This window comes from Tetrao urogallus (genome assembly GCF_951394365.1).
Source record: "Tetrao urogallus genome assembly, chromosome: 18".
NCBI classification, from domain to species: Eukaryota; Metazoa; Chordata; class Aves; order Galliformes; family Phasianidae; genus Tetrao; species Tetrao urogallus.
In genome coordinates, this window is record NC_136831.1 from 10,139,190 (window position 1) to 10,159,642 (window position 20,453).

Below are 20,453 nucleotides of genomic sequence, written 5' to 3' on the forward strand. Positions count from 1 at the left end.
TGACTGTCCTATATAGAAACTGCAGCTGTAATACATTTTGACTTCCTGATTTTTAGAACATGCAAATGCAAACAGTTCTTAAAAACAATTTGCTGATTTTTGACCTACCTTTCCTGTTGCTTTCAGTGTGTCTGTTCCTAAAGCATCATAGACATGCTGTTGTTCCCATTGTGTGACTAAAGAACTGTGGTATAAACATACCAAGCAAACTGCCATGGGTCAAACAGCAAATCACTGAGAAAGCCAGCAATAGAAACCATAAGTTCCAGCATCCAAGTTCTCTAAGTGCCTCGAGTAGTCTAGATTTTCTCCTTAACACACTTGATAAATTATTTATAGATATATTCACATAGTCAGTAAGATATAAAACCATTCTAATTATATCATTCAAATCAAATGACAATTATGTCTGTAGTTTGCCAGACAATGCTTTGCCAAAGAAATTTTGCCAGAAATGTTTTGACCGAAGAAAGGGGGAGCATCTACAGCTTCTGCAGACGAGACACTATAAAATCTCCCAGGGACAAGTCTGGCCTGTCTCCACAGAAGGCTTCAAGGTAAGAGCATGCATTTTGTGAGCTTGGAAAAAGAGGACACTGTCCTTGCAATAATCCAGTCAATTTATCCTGCCCCTGCCGACCATTTCCATTATGGACTGTCCATGTGAACAAAACTGTTTATATAATTTCAGTGCATGTCTGTAACTGCAATCTAGGAATCTTCTCTAAAACTCTTTGCTGCATCAAGAAACAACTGCCATTCCTATTTCACAGGACTGACAATTTTCCCCTATAGAAGTCATTCTTAAAGGGCAATGCTAAATAATGCACTCCTACAGTACAGACTGTTTACAGGATTATTTACAGCTGCATGATTTCTCATTGTATCAGGCTTGTACAGACGTGCTTAGGCTAGACTGTTGAAAACAGGAAAGATCTAAAAAGTGAAGTAACTTAATTAATAGTCCACATGGTAATACTTTTAAAAAGGAAGCACTGTCTTAATGAATCATCATTCATAATTAAGGACCAGACAGAGAGTGGTTTTCTCCAGCTGTAGGTTCTTTTATGTGAAGGTCTCAAAACTGATCAGAATTGATCAAAGAGAGATGCAAAACTGTAGTCAGTATTGAGATGATATTCTATTATTTATTGTTGAGGTTTTTCAGAAGTCCAAGTCCCTCTCTTGAGTAGTACTTAGAACTTTTAAGTTCAAGTCAGAGTGAATGTAAGTGGTTGTTGCTAAGAGGCTTTCCTGAAGATTAACTAGAATTTTATTAGCTTCATTGTAAGGAATTTATCAGTGATCCACAACATTTTTGCCCCACCAGATTCTGCTAAGGTGCCTTCAGTGAAGAGCAGCCATGGCTTCTTCAGATTCTGAGATGGCTGTCTTTGGAGAGGCAGCTCCCTACCTCCGAAAGTCAGAGAAGGAAAGAATCGAGGCCCAGAACAAGCCTTTTGATGCCAAGTCATCTGTCTTTGTGGCCCATCCAAAGGAATCCTTTGTGAAAGGGACAATCCAAAGCAGGGAAACAGGGAAGGTCACTGTCAAGACTGAAGCTGGAGAGGTGAGAAAAAAGCAAGCTTCAGATCAGCATTTAATCTTCACTCTGAGCTTTTAGCTGACATAGGCAGATCTTTCACTTCCTTTACAGACTCTGACTGTGAAGGAAGATCAGGTCTTCGCCATGAACCCTCCCAAGTACGATAAAATTGAGGACATGGCCATGATGACCCACCTCCATGAACCCGCTGTGCTGTACAACCTCAAAGAGCGTTATGCAGCCTGGATGATCTACGTAAGTACCAGCAGCTCTCTTCCTTGGCTGGTAGCTGGGGAGGACTGCTGTGCCAGGCTGAGTGGAAGCCAACGTGCCGTGTCCCTTCCTTGCAGACCTACTCGGGCCTCTTCTGTGTCACTGTCAACCCCTACAAGTGGCTGCCGGTGTACAACCCGGAGGTGGTGTTGGCCTACCGAGGCAAAAAGCGCCAGGAGGCCCCTCCACACATCTTCTCCATCTCTGACAACGCCTATCAGTTCATGCTGACTGGTGAGTTGATCCCAAATTCATTCTACTAAAATGGTGTTTTAAAAATAAGGAGAATTTTCCTGATGACATATTATCTGTGTTTTGTTTGAGTTTTAGCATTAATCAGTGCTTCTTTAAACAGGCTTTTTGACATTTGTATTTCTACAAAGGAAGTACAGAACCACAGATATTTTGTTAGGAAAAATGATATGCTAACTGCTACCATATATGCTAATTGATGAGTTTGCTTAATCTCCTGCAAATTGCTACTGTAACGAGCTTTAAGTAGGTGGAAATATAGGAGTCTTTCTTGGAAACACAACAAACATGCAACAATCAAAATACAGTGTTTGAGATTAATGGAAAATTAATGCACTCAGCTGTAAGGATCCGTATTTGCTGAGTATTGTATTCCCATTACAATCAATAAAGGCCTGGACCATGTAATGAATGTCTCGAAGGAGTAATTTCTGTGTCAAGAAGACACCTAGTGTCTGGTCTAGATTATACTGATCTATTGAGAATGAGGATAAAATGAAATGCTTTTAGAAAAATGATACAAAGGGAAAATAAAAAGCTTTTAACAATCAATCTACACTGGCTTTCATCAATTTATTTGCTTTAGACTTTTTCTTCTCCTTATTTTCTCTTCCAATGAGTATATTTAAATCAATGGTTCAGATTTTATATCTTCTTTTCCCGTTCTTTTGTTACATGATGGAAAGTAAATCAAAATTAGAATAAAGCCTGTCTATTTATGATCTCAGAAATATATAATTTCTGTATATGTAGAATAAAAAATGAAATAAGTGAAACTTGATGAGAAAGATTGGTTAGACGTTATTGTTTGTGAGCTCTCCAGATTTTCCCAGCTATATTTCATCTCCAGGAGAATTTAAGTGAGATCAATCCCCAATCTCAATAATTTTGTCATATATACTTAGCACTGATTAGAGAAATCAGATGAAAAAAAAGAATACCTTAAAAGGCATATCAAAGGCATATATCTTTAAAAGAACATAAAAGTTACTCTGAAGTGATATCTTTACTGAACTTGCTGAGAATTCGTGTACTGGGGCTACATAGCATTGCTACACATTAACTGGAATATCCAGGGATTTTCATTGCTTTCCATCCCCGCACCCCCTGCAGATTTCCATTCGTATTTGTCTCCTAGATTTTGTGTTTCTTGTTATTGATGAGCAGTAGGAAAAGCTTTTTTTTCTCTGTCTTTTCACAGACCGTGAGAATCAGTCGATCCTGATCACGTAAGTATGCTCCTGCTTGAGTCCCTGCGGGGCTGCCCTGTGCCAGGGGACCTTCTTCCTGACCTCACGCTCTCTGCTTCTCTGTTTGGCTCGACAGCGGAGAATCCGGTGCAGGGAAGACTGTGAACACGAAACGTGTCATCCAGTACTTTGCAACAATTGCAGCTAGTGGGGAGAAGAAGAAGGAGGAGCAGTCCGGAAAAATGCAGGTAAGTTAGGGAAAGTAGATAGAACACTTGATCTGTGATTGCCCTTGCAACTAAACAATATTAATGAATAATTATCATCCTGTAGGGAACACTTGAGGATCAAATCATCAGCGCCAACCCACTGCTGGAGGCCTTTGGAAATGCCAAGACTGTGAGGAATGACAACTCCTCACGCTTTGTAAGTTGCTGCTTAGGACAAAAACTTTCACAGAATCACAGCATGGTTGAGGTGGGAAGGTGTGTTTGGAGGTGATCTGCTCCAACCTCCCTACTCAAGAGAACATACCCAGAGCAGGCTGTCCTGCAGCACGTCCTGGCAGCTTTTGAAGATATCTAAGGAAGGAGATTCCACAAACTCTCTGTGCAATCGGTGTCAGCCATCAGCACAGTAAAGATGGAACTCTTGTGTTCCAAGTGTGTTTGTTTTTTTTCTCCTACTGTGTTTTGCCCTATCAATAGGCAAGACTGGAAAGAGCCTGATTCTGACCTGTTTGCACCTTCCCCTGAGGCATTTCTAGACACTGAAAAGATGCCCCTGACATTTCTCTGTCATTTCTGTGCCTTCCCTCACAGAAATGGTGTTTCAGTCCTTTATTCTCCTTGCTTTATACAGGAGCTGTGAAATGCATCCAGGCTGAAATTGTTCTTTTTCCCCTCAACAGGGTAAATTCATCAGAATCCACTTTGGGGCCACAGGCAAACTGGCTTCTGCTGACATTGAAACTTGTAAGAGATGCTCCTGGCCTGCTCACATTCCTTCCCAAATTCCCACCTCCATGTCCTGTCTTGTACCTGACTCTTTCTTCCTTCCTTCTCAGATCTGCTGGAGAAGTCCAGAGTCACTTTCCAGCTCAAGGCAGAAAGAAGCTACCACATCTTTTATCAGATCATGTCCAACAAGAAGCCGGAGCTAATAGGTAGGAAGGAGCATTACATCTTTTTGGAGATGATCACTAAGCAAGTATTTTCTCTGCTGCCCAGCTGAAAAACTAAGTTTGTATCCTTTCTATCCCTGCTTTCAGACATGCTCCTTATTACCACCAACCCATACGATTATCACTTTGTGAGTCAAGGCGAGATTTCTGTTCCCAGCATTGATGACCAAGAAGAGCTTATGGCTACAGATGTGAGTAACATACAAAACGGGTAATTTTATGGTCAGCGGCTCTTTTACAAATGTATTTATTTTACTGAGTCTGTTACCAGAGTGCCATTGACATCCTGGGCTTCACTGCTGATGAAAAGACTGCCATCTACAAGCTGACAGGGGCTGTCATGCACTATGGGAACTTGAAGTTCAAGCAGAAACAGCGAGAGGAGCAGGCAGAGCCAGATGGCACAGAAGGTATCATCTAACTCAAGATACAGTATTTGTCACTGAAAGAGAGCTAAAATCAGGAAGATTTCAGGATTTTAGTATGTAAAATTAAGAATTAAAAAACAGAATTCAATGGTCATGTAATTTTTGATACACCTACCTCATCTATCATATTTCTGTTTTAATTCTTTGACTACTTATTAAATAAAAATCTGGTGTGCGCTGGCAGGAATTCAGGAACCATAGGCACTTGCTGCATTAATGTTATTGGTCATACACTTGTTAGGATAGATTTATATTTTGGGGTAATTAAGTGCTCTAGTTCTAATGGCTCTAACACCTATTCACCCTCACCTGCTGGGAAGGAACAGATATGTGAGATGCATATTTGATTCCTCTCCTGTACAGAAGGACCTAAAGTCCACACCTCCAGTTCTCTGAATCAAGACTCACTTGCTATAGGAATAGAAAGTGTGAAGTATTGTAGTCACGTCTGAAAGAGGATAAAAGCAGTGAGTTCTCCTTAATAACATTTGTAAAAACCAAAGCTTAGAAAGAACTTTGTGTCCTATAGAGAACAGAGACATTAGCTTTGTAGCTTTAACTCAAATATTTCTTTGCAAATTTGTAACAGTGAACATGGCTGTTACTTTTGAGACAATCTCTAAGGACCAAACTTAAGGCACTGTCCAACATTTAACTCTCTTCTTACTCTTTCTTGGTGCTTAGTTGCTGACAAGGCTGCCTACCTGATGGGTCTGAACTCAGCAGACCTGCTCAAGGCACTGTGCTACCCTCGAGTCAAAGTTGGGAATGAGTATGTGACCAAGGGTCAAACTGTGCAGCAGGTAAGAAACACAGTCACCTGAAACCATGCTTTGAATCAAGATCTCTTTGGTTCTCCTCTGCTCCATTATCCAAACCCTTTCTCCATGCATCAGGTGCACAATTCAGTTGGTGCTCTGGCAAAGGCTGTCTATGAGAAGATGTTCTTGTGGATGGTTGTTCGCATCAACCAGCAGCTGGATACCAAGCAGCCCAGGCAGTACTTCATTGGTGTCCTGGACATCGCTGGCTTTGAGATCTTTGACGTGAGTAGCACAGCTTTCCTAGCAGTTTCTTAAAACAGCAATTGAGAATAAAGGGAATTCTGAGACATATTTAAGAGAAGATACAATCCTCTGCACTTTTTGTTTGGAATTGCCTTTTCCTTAATCACAGAAAAAAAGAAAAAAAAGAAAAAAACAAAAAAAAAAAAAAAAAGAGGGAGACCTTAAACTATAATCCATGAAGAAGAATTACACAGCAAAAAATCTTGCTATTATTCCTGAGCCTTGCAAACATTTTTTGCAACTCTTTTTACTTTCGGCAGTTCAACAGCTTTGAGCAGCTGTGCATCAACTTCACCAATGAGAAACTGCAACAGTTTTTCAACCACCACATGTTTGTGCTGGAGCAAGAGGAGTACAAGAAGGAAGGCATTGAATGGACATTCATTGACTTTGGGATGGACCTGGCTGCCTGCATTGAGCTCATTGAGAAGGTATATTTCCATCAGCAAAAAAGATAAGCCTCAGTTAATCTTCTCTGTCAAATGATCATGAAATGCACAGAAACAACCTTCTTTTTGACTCTACCTTCTTTTTAATCAAAAGATGCCTCCTTTTTTATCTGTTTCTCTGTCCTATCTGTTGTGCTGTCTTCCAGCCCATGGGCATCTTCTCCATCCTGGAAGAGGAGTGCATGTTCCCCAAGGCAACTGACACCTCTTTCAAGAACAAGCTCTATGACCAGCATCTGGGCAAGTCCAGCAACTTCCAGAAGCCCAAGCCTGCCAAAGGCAAGGCTGAGGCCCACTTCTCCCTCATACACTATGCTGGCACAGTGGACTACAACATCACTGGTTGGCTTGAGAAGAACAAGGACCCCCTGAACGAAACTGTCATTGGGTTGTACCAGAAGTCATCTGTGAAGACACTGGCCTTACTGTTTGCCACCTACGGTGGAGCAGATGCAGGTCAGTTCTGTAAATTCTATCCTTTCATAAACATTCAAAGTTAATTGGAGCAGGGAACACTAAATGTTTAATGTCTCCAATATGCAGAATCCATATTTGGTACTCTTCATTTTTATCATTTGCAGAGGCTGGCGGAGGCAAAAAGGGTGGCAAGAAGAAGGGTTCTTCTTTCCAAACTGTTTCAGCTCTTTTCCGGGTACAGTAATGTATTCCTTATCTCTTTGTAACATGGAGAAAGGGTAAAAGCAATATTAAATATTAAGGTACTACTTTTGAATTACTGTGAAGTTGATAAAATTATTCTCATTACTGTTATTTTCAAGATTAATTTTAATATTGTTAATATGTATTGCTCAAAATCAAGCTTTTATGCTTCAGTTATTAAGAAAAGAGAATCTTATTTTAGTTTGTTTGTTTTGAGAAGATTGTACTATTTTTTTAAGTCTTTGGGTCAGACTTCAGCTGTAATTTTAGCATACCTGCATTTCTATGAGGCTTGTATTATGGTGAATTCAGAGTCTCCTTAGAAACATTTTCCAAGAAGGTATTTAACTTATTTAAAAACAGAATAAAACTGATTTTTACTCAAACAGATTAACTTTAGTAGGTAGAACACAAAAAACTTCATTATTTTGTGTGGAAGTGAGAAACTGTATAATAGTTTCCACTGGATTAACAGCACAATAGCAGTATTTCAGAATTCAATAATGACCTTAACTATCTACAAATGGAATAAATGTTTGGGCTTTGTGGCTTTACCGGAGTGTTTGGAAGCAGAGCTAATTCTGACAAGTCTCAACAGTCATTCCCATAAGCTTGATGTATCAGACACTAGACAAAACTGACATTACTTACTGATCCCTCTAGGAGAACTTAAACAAGCTGATGACCAACCTGCGGAGCACTCACCCCCATTTTGTCCGCTGCATCATCCCAAATGAAACAAAAACACCTGGTAAGAAGCTTAAGCAAAAAGAGATTTTCCTCTTTTACAACCATTCCCTCTTTGTAGAAAACTGGTATTCATTTATGCAATGAATTGTTAGGTGCCATGGAGCATGAACTGGTGCTGCACCAGCTGCGCTGTAACGGTGTGCTGGAGGGGATCAGGATTTGCAGGAAAGGCTTCCCCAGCAGAGTCCTCTATGCAGACTTTAAACAGAGGTAAAAGGCTTTCTCTCCTTACTGATTTTAGCTATGCTGAGCACCCTGTACAACTGATTAAACCCACTCTATTTCCTACTCTATGCACTGCACAGAATTTCTTTATTCTTTTCAAAAAAGAGGCTAATCCTACGGACTCGTCTCCATAAATATCAGCTTAAGTATCAGTAATACTGAGGTTCTGCACACATCTGTTTCATTAGCATGAAAACAGTTCCTATAAAACTATCATTTCTCCCGCAGAACATCAAGGCATTCAATACAAGCAGTGTTTGCTTGTTGAATACATCCTAATCTGTTTTTGACTGCAGATACAAGGTTCTTAATGCCAGTGCCATCCCCGAGGGACAGTTCATTGATAGCAAGAAAGCTTCTGAGAAACTCCTTTCATCTATTGATGTGGACCACACCCAGTACAAATTTGGTCACACCAAGGTACCAACTCTCCTCAACTCAGTCCCTGTATCTGTGTTTTGTTCTCTCTGACAGTGATGCACTGCGATGTTCTGTTTCTCCAGGTGTTCTTCAAAGCTGGGCTGCTGGGACTCCTGGAGGAGATGAGGGATGAGAAGCTGGCACAGCTCATCACTCGCACACAGGCCAGGTGCAGGGGCTTCCTGATGAGAGTGGAGTACCAGAGAATGGTGGAGAGGAGGTAGGTGTTCCCCATCTTCACTTAAAGGCACTTTGGGGAAAGTCCTAGTGATCATATCACACAAAATAATCAAATGTGCATTTTAATTATGCTTCAGAGAGTCCATCTTCTGCATCCAGTACAACGTTCGTGCATTCATGAATGTCAAGCACTGGCCCTGGATGAAGCTGTTCTTCAAGATCAAGCCCCTGCTGAAGAGTGCAGAGTCTGAGAAGGAGATGGCTACCATGAAGGAAGAGTTTGAGAAGACCAAGGAAGAGCTTGCAAAGTCTGAGGCCAAGAGGAAGGAGCTGGAGGAGAAAATGGTGTCCCTACTGCAGGAGAAAAATGACCTGCAGCTCCAAGTACAGGCTGTGAGTTTATCATTCACTTATCACAGAGAAAATAAGTTTGCATGTTCAGATTTTTCTTCATCAAACAGAAGGTCAGATTACAGAATACCACAAGTCAGAAATTTGGAGATTTATCAGTCATTTGTATGCACTGTTTAGGAAACAGGTGTTTCCACATGATAAGCCCTCTTGAATGCCCGTACAAAGAATAAGTGAACATGAAGTTGGAGTCACTGCTTTTGCTTTGAGCTAAAGAAGTTATATCTACAGCTAGTAAACATGCAATACTCAGAGTTCTACCTAAACCCTCGACACCTTCTGAGCAATTGAATTCTGCAGAGGCTGTCTTCATAGCACCAGGATGTAGAACAGTGAATTCCTTCTGGAGTGTAAATGCAAGCCAGAGTTTAAACTACTATAAACTGTTCAGGGGAAGCCATCCACCCTTTTCTTATTTACTATAAACTAATAATTCACTCTGAAATTGGGAAATACATCTTCTTATTTCCACTTAGTTTGAGAAGATACAGACACCGAGTTCCTGTTTCTGAGAAACAGTCATACCACCTGTGGGTCTTTTTCTGTCCTCCGCTATTAATTCCATAATAGACTCTATGTGCTTTTGATTTAACTAGTGTAAATCAAGGTCAAGTTATAATGAAAAAAAATATTTTTAAAGTTTTTTTGAACACTGAAATTTTTTGCATCTCTTTTTTTTTTCCTTTTTTTTTTTTTTTTTTTATTTGCACTGTATGGTAGCTTATTGTAAACAGTGCTCTAAGAACCCTGTAGAGACACAGCACTTTACAAAATAAAACACTGATTAAAAATAAGCACAAATATATTTAGCATTCAAGAATCACTATAAAAATCAGCTTAGATTAGATAAATTAACAGATAAAACCAGTACACAGTACTTAATTATTCAGTTATTTGAACATTCCAATAGAAAAATAGGAAAACTGTGTTATCTATTTTCCCTGGTATTTGAAGAAAAATAAATACCCCATTAAAATCTCTTGTCAGATATTTACCTCTCAAGAGTATTTGGAAAAAAGCAAATTTATAATATCAAAAATCTCACCAGAGTAAGAGGATGTGGTGTTCAGTTGAAATCTGCATATGAAACTCCATACAAACTTTGGGAAGATGATAGGTAGAAGATGTGCATGAGTTATACCCCATTTAATGAAGGAGCATTCTTAATAAATTTATAGACTCCTTTTCTTCCTTTAAATTGTTCCTTAGATTACCAAAACTATTACTCCCCACAAAAAAGTGTTTTCTACGGGATTAAATCACAAAAGAAAATTCAATACAGCATTTTTGAAGAAGAAAGAGTCTGTAACATCTTTGTTTACTGTGTAAGTGAGAATTTCTCACACTTACCCCATCCATCAGACGCATTTAGGAGAGAAAAAAAATTCAGAATCAATAGTTTCCAGAGAAAGGTTGTATACCCTTCCCAAAAACAAACAAAAAAACAAAACCAACACATTCAGCAAAATAAGTCAGTTGTGTGAGTAATAGACAATTTCAGCCCTGCTTTTACAACACATTTAGAAAACTTCAGAACATAAATGAAGAAAATATGTGTCTTCCCCTCAGGAAGCAGATAGCTTGGCTGATGCGGAAGAAAGATGTGACCAGCTCATCAAAACCAAAATCCAGCTGGAAGCCAAAATTAAGGAGGTGACAGAACGGGCTGAGGATGAGGAGGAAATTAATGCTGAGCTGACAGCCAAGAAAAGGAAACTGGAGGATGAATGTTCAGAGCTGAAGAAAGATATAGATGACCTGGAGTTAACATTGGCCAAGGTTGAGAAGGAAAAGCATGCCACTGAGAACAAGGTATGAGGCAGAAGTTGTCACTGTGGAAAGAATTCTGCTTTGATACACAGTATGAAATTGTAAACAACATTTTTTATATACATTTACTTTCCACTTGTCAAAGGTGAAAAACCTCACAGAGGAAATGGCAGGCTTGGACGAGACAATTGCCAAGCTGACAAAAGAGAAGAAAGCCCTCCAAGAGGCCCATCAGCAGACACTGGATGACCTGCAGGCTGAAGAGGACAAAGTCAATACGCTGACCAAAGCTAAAACCAAGCTGGAGCAGCAAGTGGACGATGTAAGAACAAAAGCATATGGCTATTATAGGACAGCTGTGGAGATAAATATGGCTGGCAGAGCACTGATGATCCCATTCTATTTAGCTGGAAGGGTCCCTGGAGCAAGAGAAGAAGCTGCGCATGGACCTTGAGAGAGCAAAGAGGAAACTTGAAGGAGACCTGAAGTTATCCCATGATAGCATAATGGATTTGGAAAATGATAAGCAGCAACTGGATGAGAAACTGAAGAAGTAAGTGAGGTTGTGGGACACCTGAGTGCTGGGCAGGTGCACGTAGGAGGTTTTGTTCAGGTGTTAACACAGTTTGTTTTGTGCAAAAGGAAAGACTTTGAAATCAGCCAAATCCAGAGCAAAATTGAGGATGAGCAAGCCCTGGGCATGCAGTTACAGAAGAAGATCAAGGAGCTGCAGGCAAGTCTCTGGTCCTTCCCTTCTGGCCTTCAGAAAACATCTGAAGGAGAAGGACATGGGTGTGAAGGGTTCCTGATGCTCCCCAGGCCCGTATTGAGGAACTGGAGGAGGAAATCGAGGCAGAGCGAACCTCTCGGGCCAAAGCAGAGAAGCACCGAGCTGACCTCTCCAGGGAGCTGGAGGAGATCAGTGAGCGCCTGGAGGAAGCAGGAGGGGCTACGGCAGCTCAGATCGATATGAACAAGAAGCGTGAGGCAGAATTTCAGAAGATGCGCCGTGACCTGGAAGAGGCCACGCTGCAGCACGAAGCCACGGCTGCCGCCCTGCGGAAGAAGCATGCGGACAGCACAGCGGAGCTTGGGGAGCAGATCGACAACCTGCAACGAGTCAAGCAGAAGCTGGAGAAGGAGAAGAGTGAGCTAAAGATGGAGATTGATGACTTGGCCAGCAACATGGAGTCTGTCTCCAAAGCCAAGGTACAGGATACTTTAGACTTATTATCCTATGGCCAAAAACATGATTCTGAACCTTTAAATTACAATTTGCAATCGTACTCAGTAGTGTTACTTTTCATCACAAGAGCATCATACCAGAATATAATGATATGCTCCTTTTCTCTAAATGTTCTTCATACCTAGGCAAATCTGGAGAAGATGTGCCGCACACTGGAAGATCAGCTGAGTGAGATTAAGACAAAGGAGGAAGAGCATCAGCGCATGATCAATGACCTCAATACTCAAAGAGCTCGACTGCAGACAGAAGCAGGTAAGGTATCCATACACTCCCGAAGAATGGGAAAATTTCCAAGTAATTCAGCCAAGAAAAGTGCCATGTTGTATTCAAGTTGGCCTATCCTCTATAAACTAGCATGAAGTGTTATAAGCGCATCTTGTTTTAGTATTTCTCTTGAAATTACAATCTATCTGTAAAATTTTTCAGGTGAATATTCACGGCAGGTGGAAGAAAAAGATGCTTTGATATCTCAGTTATCAAGAGGCAAGCAGGCATTTACTCAACAGATTGAGGAATTAAAGAGACATCTAGAAGAAGAAATCAAGGTACCTCCTTTGTTTTGTAGCAGGGTAGGCTTGGGATTCAGCTAATTTTTTTCTTAAATAATTCCTGTAATTCTACATAAAATCAAAATTTTCATTTTGCACATTTCGAAACTGGTGGACAGCTTCACAAACCACCCTACCTATTGGAGGAAGAAAGTCAAAGAAGGCATCACCTCCAAAGTGGATATAAAAGTAGGAAAGGACATCCTTAGATTTTCAGTTGGTTTAATGATGGTATATACTGTTTATATACCATTGCCTAATGGTGTATAAACAAGGCTGATATACGTCTATATAAACTGAGTTTCTATTTTACTTTAATGCAGTATGACATTCAGAACAAATTTCAAAGAATTCAGACTAACATTTTTTCTTTAGAATCTACCCATCATATCTCCTCAACAAACATTCCATGTTCTGATGATTGAACTCTTAAGAACCTTTTGAGAATATATACACACTTTTTCATATTGAGCTGACCACAGATTTCTGATTCAAATTGCTTTAAACAATTTTCCCTTTCTCACCATACTACTGTCTCACAGGCAGTTCATTGCCTTAATAAAATTTTCTCCACAGGCCAAGAACGCCCTCGCCCACAGCTTGCAGTCTGCCCGCCACGACTGTGACTTGCTCCGGGAACAATACGAGGAGGAGCAGGAAGCCAAGGGTGAGCTGCAGCGTGCCCTGTCCAAGGCCAACAGCGAAGTGGCCCAGTGGAGAACCAAATATGAGACGGACGCTATTCAGCGCACAGAGGAGCTGGAGGAGGCCAAGTATGTGGAGGGGAAGGCTGGTAGAAAGTAGTGGAAATTTGAAGAAATCTCTGAGATACTGAAGGGCAAAAGACAAATAGCAGTTTGGAGAGGAGTGATAAGAAGGGAAATTTGTGCTGTTGAGATGGTGGTTTCAAAAGGACAAATAGGCAATGTGATAGAATGCAAGACAAAGGCAGTGTATGATGTATGCAGTGAGATGAGGAATTGAGGAATTTCTAGACTTGAGGAAAGGAAAAGGGAATAAAGTTGTGGAGACGCTCTGCATTAGGTGCATCTGGGGAGAACACTGCAAAGTGCCTAAGTACGGTAGTGAAAAAGACAGAAAAATCTCCACTTTGCTCCCAAAGTCTGAGCTGTGCTTACAACCTTCCAGAAAGAAGCTGGCACAGCGCCTGCAGGAGGCAGAGGAACATGTTGAAGCCGTGAATGCCAAATGTGCTTCCCTGGAAAAGACAAAGCAGAGGCTGCAGAATGAGGTGGAGGACCTGATGATTGACGTGGAGCGAGCAAATGCTGCCTGCGCAGCTCTGGACAAGAAGCAGAAGAACTTTGACAAGGTATTCTGGGCTCCAGGCCTGTGTTTCCTGGGCACACAATGATTGTCGCATCCGAACTCACGATCTGTTTTTCCTCAGATCCTGGCGGAGTGGAAGCAGAAGTACGAGGAAACGCAGGCTGAGCTGGAGGCCTCCCAGAAGGAGTCTCGCTCCCTCAGCACAGAGCTGTTCAAGATGAAGAATGCCTATGAGGAGTCCCTGGACCACCTGGAAACGCTGAAGCGTGAGAACAAGAACTTGCAGCGTAAGTCGCTCAGCCTTTCCTGCTGGCAGGGCTTTCTCAGAAGCTTTCCTGCCCACCTCTCCACCTGGGTTTGTGCCTGCAGTGATGGGAGCAGACCTGTTATGCTGGGGTCACAGGGCCTTTCCCTCTATGCTCTATACCTGACCATGTGAATGTTCGTTCTTCTCTACAGAGGAGATTTCTGACCTCACGGAGCAGATTGCAGAGGGAGGAAAGGCGATTCATGAGCTGGAGAAAGTCAAGAAGCAGATTGAGCAGGAGAAGTCTGAAATCCAGGCTGCCTTGGAGGAAGCTGAGGTACATGCTCATAATAACCGGCATCCACACTAAAAATATCAGCAGGGAGGAAATCTGTCTAAGAAAGGCATGGTTGTCCTCTGTTCTGGCTACAGGGCATACCTACCTCAGATTTCCTGAGATATTCTGTATTCAGCTAGAAAGTAAGAAGTCGTTTTACTTATATGATAAATGATGACAATTATTTGTCCAGGCCTCCCTGGAACATGAAGAGGGGAAGATCCTGCGTCTCCAACTGGAGCTCAACCAGGTCAAGTCTGAGATTGACAGGAAGATAGCAGAGAAAGATGAGGAAATTGACCAGCTGAAGAGAAACCACCTCAGAATTGTGGAGTCCTTGCAGAGCAGCCTGGATGCTGAGATCAGGAGCAGGAATGAAGCCCTGCGGCTGAAGAAGAAGATGGAGGGAGACCTGAATGAAATGGAGATCCAGCTGAGCCATGCCAACCGTGTTGCTGCAGAGGCACAAAAGAACCTGAGAAACACGCAGACAGTGTTGAAGGTCTGTTCAGCAAAATACACATAAGGGAATGTCTTCCCTGACATTTTAGTCACCTTGGGTTTGCTGTGCCCCTTGTCGTTTCTCTCGTCTCTTCTACAGGATACCCAGATACACTTGGACGATGCTCTCAGGACTCAGGAGGACTTGAAAGAGCAGGTGGCCATGGTGGAGCGCAGAGCAAACCTGCTGCAGGCTGAGATTGAGGAGCTACGGGCAGCCCTGGAGCAGACGGAGCGCTCGAGGAAAGTGGCTGAGCAGGAGCTTCTGGATGCAAGTGAGCGTGTGCAGCTCCTCCATACCCAGGTGAGGCCTTGATGCTCCAACGAGTTGTGTAGGCACTGTTACAGTGGCAGGAAATAGTGGTGCCAACAATGAGAACATGGTCACAGTCCATCAGCTTAGCCCACCACTGAAATTGTGTAAACAGCCATTTCACAAAGAATTCCACATTTAAAACGCAAAGGTTGAAGAGTAAAGAATTGGTTTAGACTGTAGCTGGTGTATTCCAGGTCTCAGAGTACAAGTCTTGCAATCTCTATTTGTACAGAACACCAGCTTGATCAACACCAAGAAGAAACTAGAAACAGACATTGCCCAAATTCAGAGTGAAATGGAGGATACCATCCAGGAAGCCCGCAATGCTGAAGAGAAGGCCAAGAAGGCCATCACCGATGTGAGTCGTGGCCCTTTCACTGCTGACGGCCGACACATTTCTCCCAAGAAGTCTCTGACTCCAAACTGGCTTTGTTGCTTTGCCTCTCCAGGCGGCCATGATGGCAGAAGAGCTGAAGAAGGAGCAGGACACCAGTGCCCACCTGGAGAGGATGAAGAAGAACCTGGACCAGACAGTGAAGGACCTGCAGCTCCGTCTGGATGAGGCAGAGCAGCTGGCCCTGAAGGGAGGCAAGAAACAAATCCAGAAGCTGGAGGCCAGGGTGCGTAGGACTGGTATTTGTGCAAGTGTGTGCAATGCCAGGTCAGAGATAGCAGGGAAGCTCCAAAATGGGCTTTTCATTGCAGGTGCGGGAGCTGGAAGGGGAGGTTGATGCTGAGCAGAAGCGCAGTGCTGAAGCTGTGAAGGGTGTGCGCAAGTACGAGAGGAGGGTGAAGGAGCTGACCTACCAGGTAAGGCTGATGGCATCTTTGTGTTGACATAGCATTCTATAGGAAGCCACTGCATTTCTCTATGAACTCCAAGAGGAAATGTCATTTTGTGGTGTGGGGAAAATAATTTCTCTCTCTTTCCTGCTTACTGTCTGCTTTAGTCTGAGGAAGACCGGAAGAATATTCTTAGACTCCAGGATCTGGTGGACAAACTGCAGATGAAGGTGAAATCCTACAAGAGACAAGCTGAGGAGGCTGTAAGTATTTCTGGTAGAGTTAATAAATATAACTTCCTGAGGTGGAACAGAAAATATATCAGGGACTTGGAAAGCATAGAAACTGGTGAATAATGATGGCTTCAACTGGATATTGTTTTGTGTTTACCTTCAAGAGACTCCTCCTTATGAAGCCTCTGTTGGATGGTTTACCTAGAAAGTTTAATGGCTCTGGTAACATATTCCTGATAATATAACTGGTGTTGCTTTATTTGGGCCATGCTGTTTTCAGGGGTAAACTGAGAGATATGCTGTAGTCTCTTTCATACTGGAGGGCAGACTGGCAGATAGGGCTCACAACCATTCTCTTAGCTGATAAATTTCTGAGGTCTGATTTCAGCCAAGTACAGAGAAATTTTGCTGAACTATGATGTGTGGTTGATTTGAGAGGGGGAGATTTAGGGCATCTTAACTGACTTACCTCTTTCATGTTCCTCACCTTATATTAGGGATTGCAGAACTAGGACACTGAACCAGAAGAGGAGATAGAAATTTTTAGTTATTCTGTTGAACTGGAAAAAAGTTTCCATTTTCCCTGCAAAGCAATCAACTTCCTAAAAAAAGTAGTGAGTTAAGAGTTACTTCCCACAGAGGCTGGGAGTATGGATTGCAAGAGGTTTGTATGGCTATGGAAGGGAATCACAGAATCACAGAATTGTAGGGGTTGGAAGGGACCTCCAGAGATCATCGTGTCCAACCCCCCTGCCAAAGCAGGTTCCCTACACCAGGTCGCACAGGTTGGCATCCAGGCAGGTCTTGAACATCTCCAGAGAAGGAGACTCCACCACCTCCCTGGGCAGTCTGTTCCAGTGCTCCGTCTGTTCACTACTGTTCACTGTACAGAAGTTCTTGCGCACATTGGTGCAGAACTTCCTATGCTGCAGTTTCTGGCTGTTTCCCCTTGTCCTGTCTCCACTCACCACTGAAAACAGTCTGGCCTCGCCATTCTGCCCCCCACACCTTAGATATTTATAGACCTGGATCAGGTCCCCTCTCAGTCTTCTTTTCTCAAGGCTGAACAGACCCTGTTCACTCAGCCTTTCTTCATAGGAGACATGATCCAGGCCCTTCACCATCTTCGTGGCCCTCCGTTGGACTCTTTCCAAGAGTCCATATCATGCAGTTACATATCAGTGCTGTCACAGCAAATGTGGAGAAGGAATGTGAAACTACACTCACCAGTGGCACAAGAAGGCAGTTCCCTATGGATCACTTATAAACCCACCTGTGGGGAACAAGCATACTTCCGTAGCCCAAACTTTTTAGTATGAAGACTAAACAGACTGCCAAAATTACACTACAGTTAGACTGTTGAGCTATGCTAATTTCAGACACAATCTGGAGGGCAAAAGTGAGATAAGACTTCAAAAACTGCTTTCCTTAGTTCAAATGGGATAATTTAAATAAGTGAAAATGAAAAGGTCTTTGGGAGGGTTCTGGGTCAGCAATGGGAGACAGGAAGTCCATGCTTCGTGCTGGGGAGACACCACAGTCCCTGAAAGCCTGCACACAGGAAGACTGAAAACGTTGTCTTGGGTCCTCACCACCAACTCCCTCTCCCTGTACAGGAGGAGCTGTCCAATGTCAACCTCTCCAAGTTCCGCAAGATCCAGCACGAGCTGGAGGAAGCCGAGGAGCGGGCTGACATTGCAGAGTCACAGGTCAACAAGCTCCGAGTGAAGAGCCGGGAGTTTCACAGTAAGAAGATACAAGGGGAAGAGTGAGGATGTCATGAGGCAGCAAAGCGGTGTGAGGAGTGCACAAAATGTGAACCCTCTGTCGCTTTCTTTTGCAATGCCTTTGTAACCATGTCAGTGTCTAGAGAATAAAAACCATAGATTAATATGCATAAGCACTACAAACAGTGGCTTCCTTGTTGTTTTCTTTTTCTTCTTTTCCTTTCTCTCTGATTTTCCTTTCCCTTTTTTCTTTTCCTTCTTCATTTTACTTTTTCTTTTTCTTTTTTTTTTTTTTTTTTTTTTTTTTTTTTCTGTTTTAATTTCCTTTCTCTTTTTTGTTTCCTTTTTCATTTGAATGAGCTTGGGATATTACTGATGCAGCTACATACATTGTTTTCAGTCTCCTTGCACTACTCTTGCCCTCATATATTCTTAATGCTTCTCCTACTGTCCTGTCAGCACAGCTTACGTGCCATGTGAGTGGCAAGAGAGAGCGATCCCTTCCCTTTTTTCCTTCCCTGCTATGGATTGCAATCATGGCAATCACAGATCCTAAACTCTGGTCTCTAACTAAGCTGTCAGATGGCGCAGTGTATCACACCGTGAAGGACAGACAGTTCCTCAGCAGAAACAATTTCCTGCAGACACCAAAATTAGTGCACTGTCATGACACTTTGATGGTGCCTCTAAACTGTGCATTTTCTCTTACTTTAGATTCTCTGAGCTGATGCCATCTATTTGTGGTTTCCCTCCAATGTGGCAGAAGGCTGAGCCCTGCCTGGGGCCACCTACCGAAAGGAAGCCCCCTCAGGGCTGATTTTCCACACGTTGCATAGAAGAACGCACCTCCTCAGCCCATCACCTGAATGTCAGCCTTATCAGCTCTTGCACAACTGGCTGCGTGCAGCACAGCCTCAGGCAAGGGAAAAGAAGAAAGCTGATGGGTGTTTTACTCCCAGATAGATGGACTTATGGCCTACATAAAGGCTGAGCTGACAACACTGTGGAGAGTCTGAGGTTGTAGGGGAAGGGAGAAATTGACAAATACTTTTTATACAAAGGAAAATGTTACAACAAGCACTGATATGAAAGGGAAGGTAATTCACTGAAGATGAAGCAGCTATGAAATCAAGAGCCTGTGTCTGTTCTCCTCTGACCTATCACAATATTTACCTGCACAAAGTTACCTGCCGACGCTCCCAGGGATGCGGTCAAAACAAAGCAGGCAGAGGAGTGCCTGAGTCTGGGACAGGCGGGCCTGAGGCCTGCCCTCGCGTCCCCAGCGAATTCTCAGCTCCCTCCTGGCTCCCATCTCCTGGGCTCTCAGGTCCCACCGCGTCGCCCAGCAGCTTCACAAGCGTCATCCCCAGAAGCGCTGACAGGCTGCGGGGCTTGTGCACAGAGCTCTGCACTTGCCTGTGCCAGGAGGATGGCTGTCATTTGTCTCCCTTCAATCCTCAGCGCCCAAAGCTCAAAATAACCCCCCTCGCAAGGCTCCTGCGTGGGGCCGGGCCTGCTGCTGTAGATGATACGCCTCCATGAATAGCACTCGAAGACATTCCTCAGCGGGTAGCTTGCCTTCTATATCTCACTGCGGCGTGCTGCCATGCAGGAGCTGGACAACTGTGCTGTGTCCTAAGATGGCAGATGCTATTCTTGTCCCAGAAAGTCTTGCTCCGTCCGGCACAGCTCCTTTCTCAGCTGAAATGTGAACAGTCAGAAGCCGGCCGGAGGGGCCCCTCTGAAGCCAGTGGAACGGCAGTGTGTGAACGTGGCCCCTGGGTGCTTGCCCTGCTCTGCTGGGGATGTGCTGTGCCACCAGGAGCACGGCTGCTGCACAGCTGCTGTTGGTGTTCAGCTTGGGGTGCGTGTGGTGGGGGTGATCACCTCTCCTGGGTATCAACAAATGAAAAAGATGAGCTGTTGCCCTCAGAGTTCACAGCTGCTTCTCCTTGCAGCCTCAGTGGGTGAGGGACAAGTCAGAGCTCACTCTCAGCTTCAGAGGCTCGCAGAAAGTTCAGCCCCCACAGGCAATCAGGCAGAGGAAGTCAAGGCCCAGAGGCATCAGCTGGGAGAGTGGCTGCGCCTGTCCCCTCGTCCCCTGGCCCGTTTCATCCCCATGAGTTTTCTTTCCCCTCAGCCTCGGGCTCCAGCAGCTCCTGTCAGTCACGGGGAGCTCACGCAGGCAGCCCTGCTCTATTTGTGCTCCGGGCACAAGTTGCCAGCAGGTGGCAGAACGGAGCCGCTGAGGCGGTCCCTCCTTCGGGTGCCGTGTGTGCTACAGCCAGCAGCCAGCTCTCAGGAACGCTGTACCTGACACATAGGCTGGGTGGTTTTCAGGGACACGTGGGGGGTCCAGAATGTTAATCGTAGTTTAAGGTGGGAGTACAACAAAGGTGTCCATGCTGCACAGCTGTCATG

General features: G+C 43.5%; 1 protein-coding gene across 2 annotated transcripts; it reads left to right on the plus strand.

Moving 5' to 3' along the window:
• Window positions 1-1,363: 1,363 nt before the first annotated feature.
• On the plus strand, window positions 1,364-18,082 carry LOC306953541 (myosin heavy chain, skeletal muscle, adult-like; the record flags this gene model as incomplete). 2 transcript variants are annotated; one of them, XM_079544474.1, is made up of 38 exons in its annotated part: window positions 1,364-1,570; window positions 1,658-1,801; window positions 1,897-2,053; window positions 3,273-3,300; window positions 3,398-3,509; window positions 3,595-3,687; window positions 4,172-4,235; window positions 4,328-4,426; window positions 4,532-4,635; window positions 4,716-4,854; window positions 5,557-5,675; window positions 5,769-5,918; window positions 6,200-6,370; window positions 6,535-6,844; window positions 6,970-7,040; window positions 7,712-7,799; window positions 7,891-8,008; window positions 8,320-8,443; window positions 8,527-8,663; window positions 8,761-9,016; window positions 10,604-10,846; window positions 10,950-11,126; window positions 11,212-11,357; window positions 11,447-11,537; window positions 11,624-12,013; window positions 12,176-12,302; window positions 12,477-12,595; window positions 13,175-13,371; window positions 13,748-13,931; window positions 14,010-14,175; window positions 14,348-14,472; window positions 14,666-14,974; window positions 15,074-15,277; window positions 15,522-15,647; window positions 15,739-15,909; window positions 15,995-16,099; window positions 16,240-16,335; window positions 17,922-18,082. In XM_079544474.1, 38 exons carry the CDS (start codon window positions 1,364-1,366, stop codon window positions 18,075-18,077), a joined length of 5,823 nt encoding a protein of 1,940 aa, XP_079400600.1. In that variant the 3' UTR covers window positions 18,078-18,082. The 2 variants fall into 2 exon arrangements, with proteins under 2 accessions (XP_079400600.1, XP_079400601.1); XM_079544475.1 differs by having other exon boundaries at window positions 1,385-1,570; window positions 6,535-6,853; window positions 6,982-7,040.
• Between the last annotated feature and the right edge of the window lie 2,371 nt (window positions 18,083-20,453).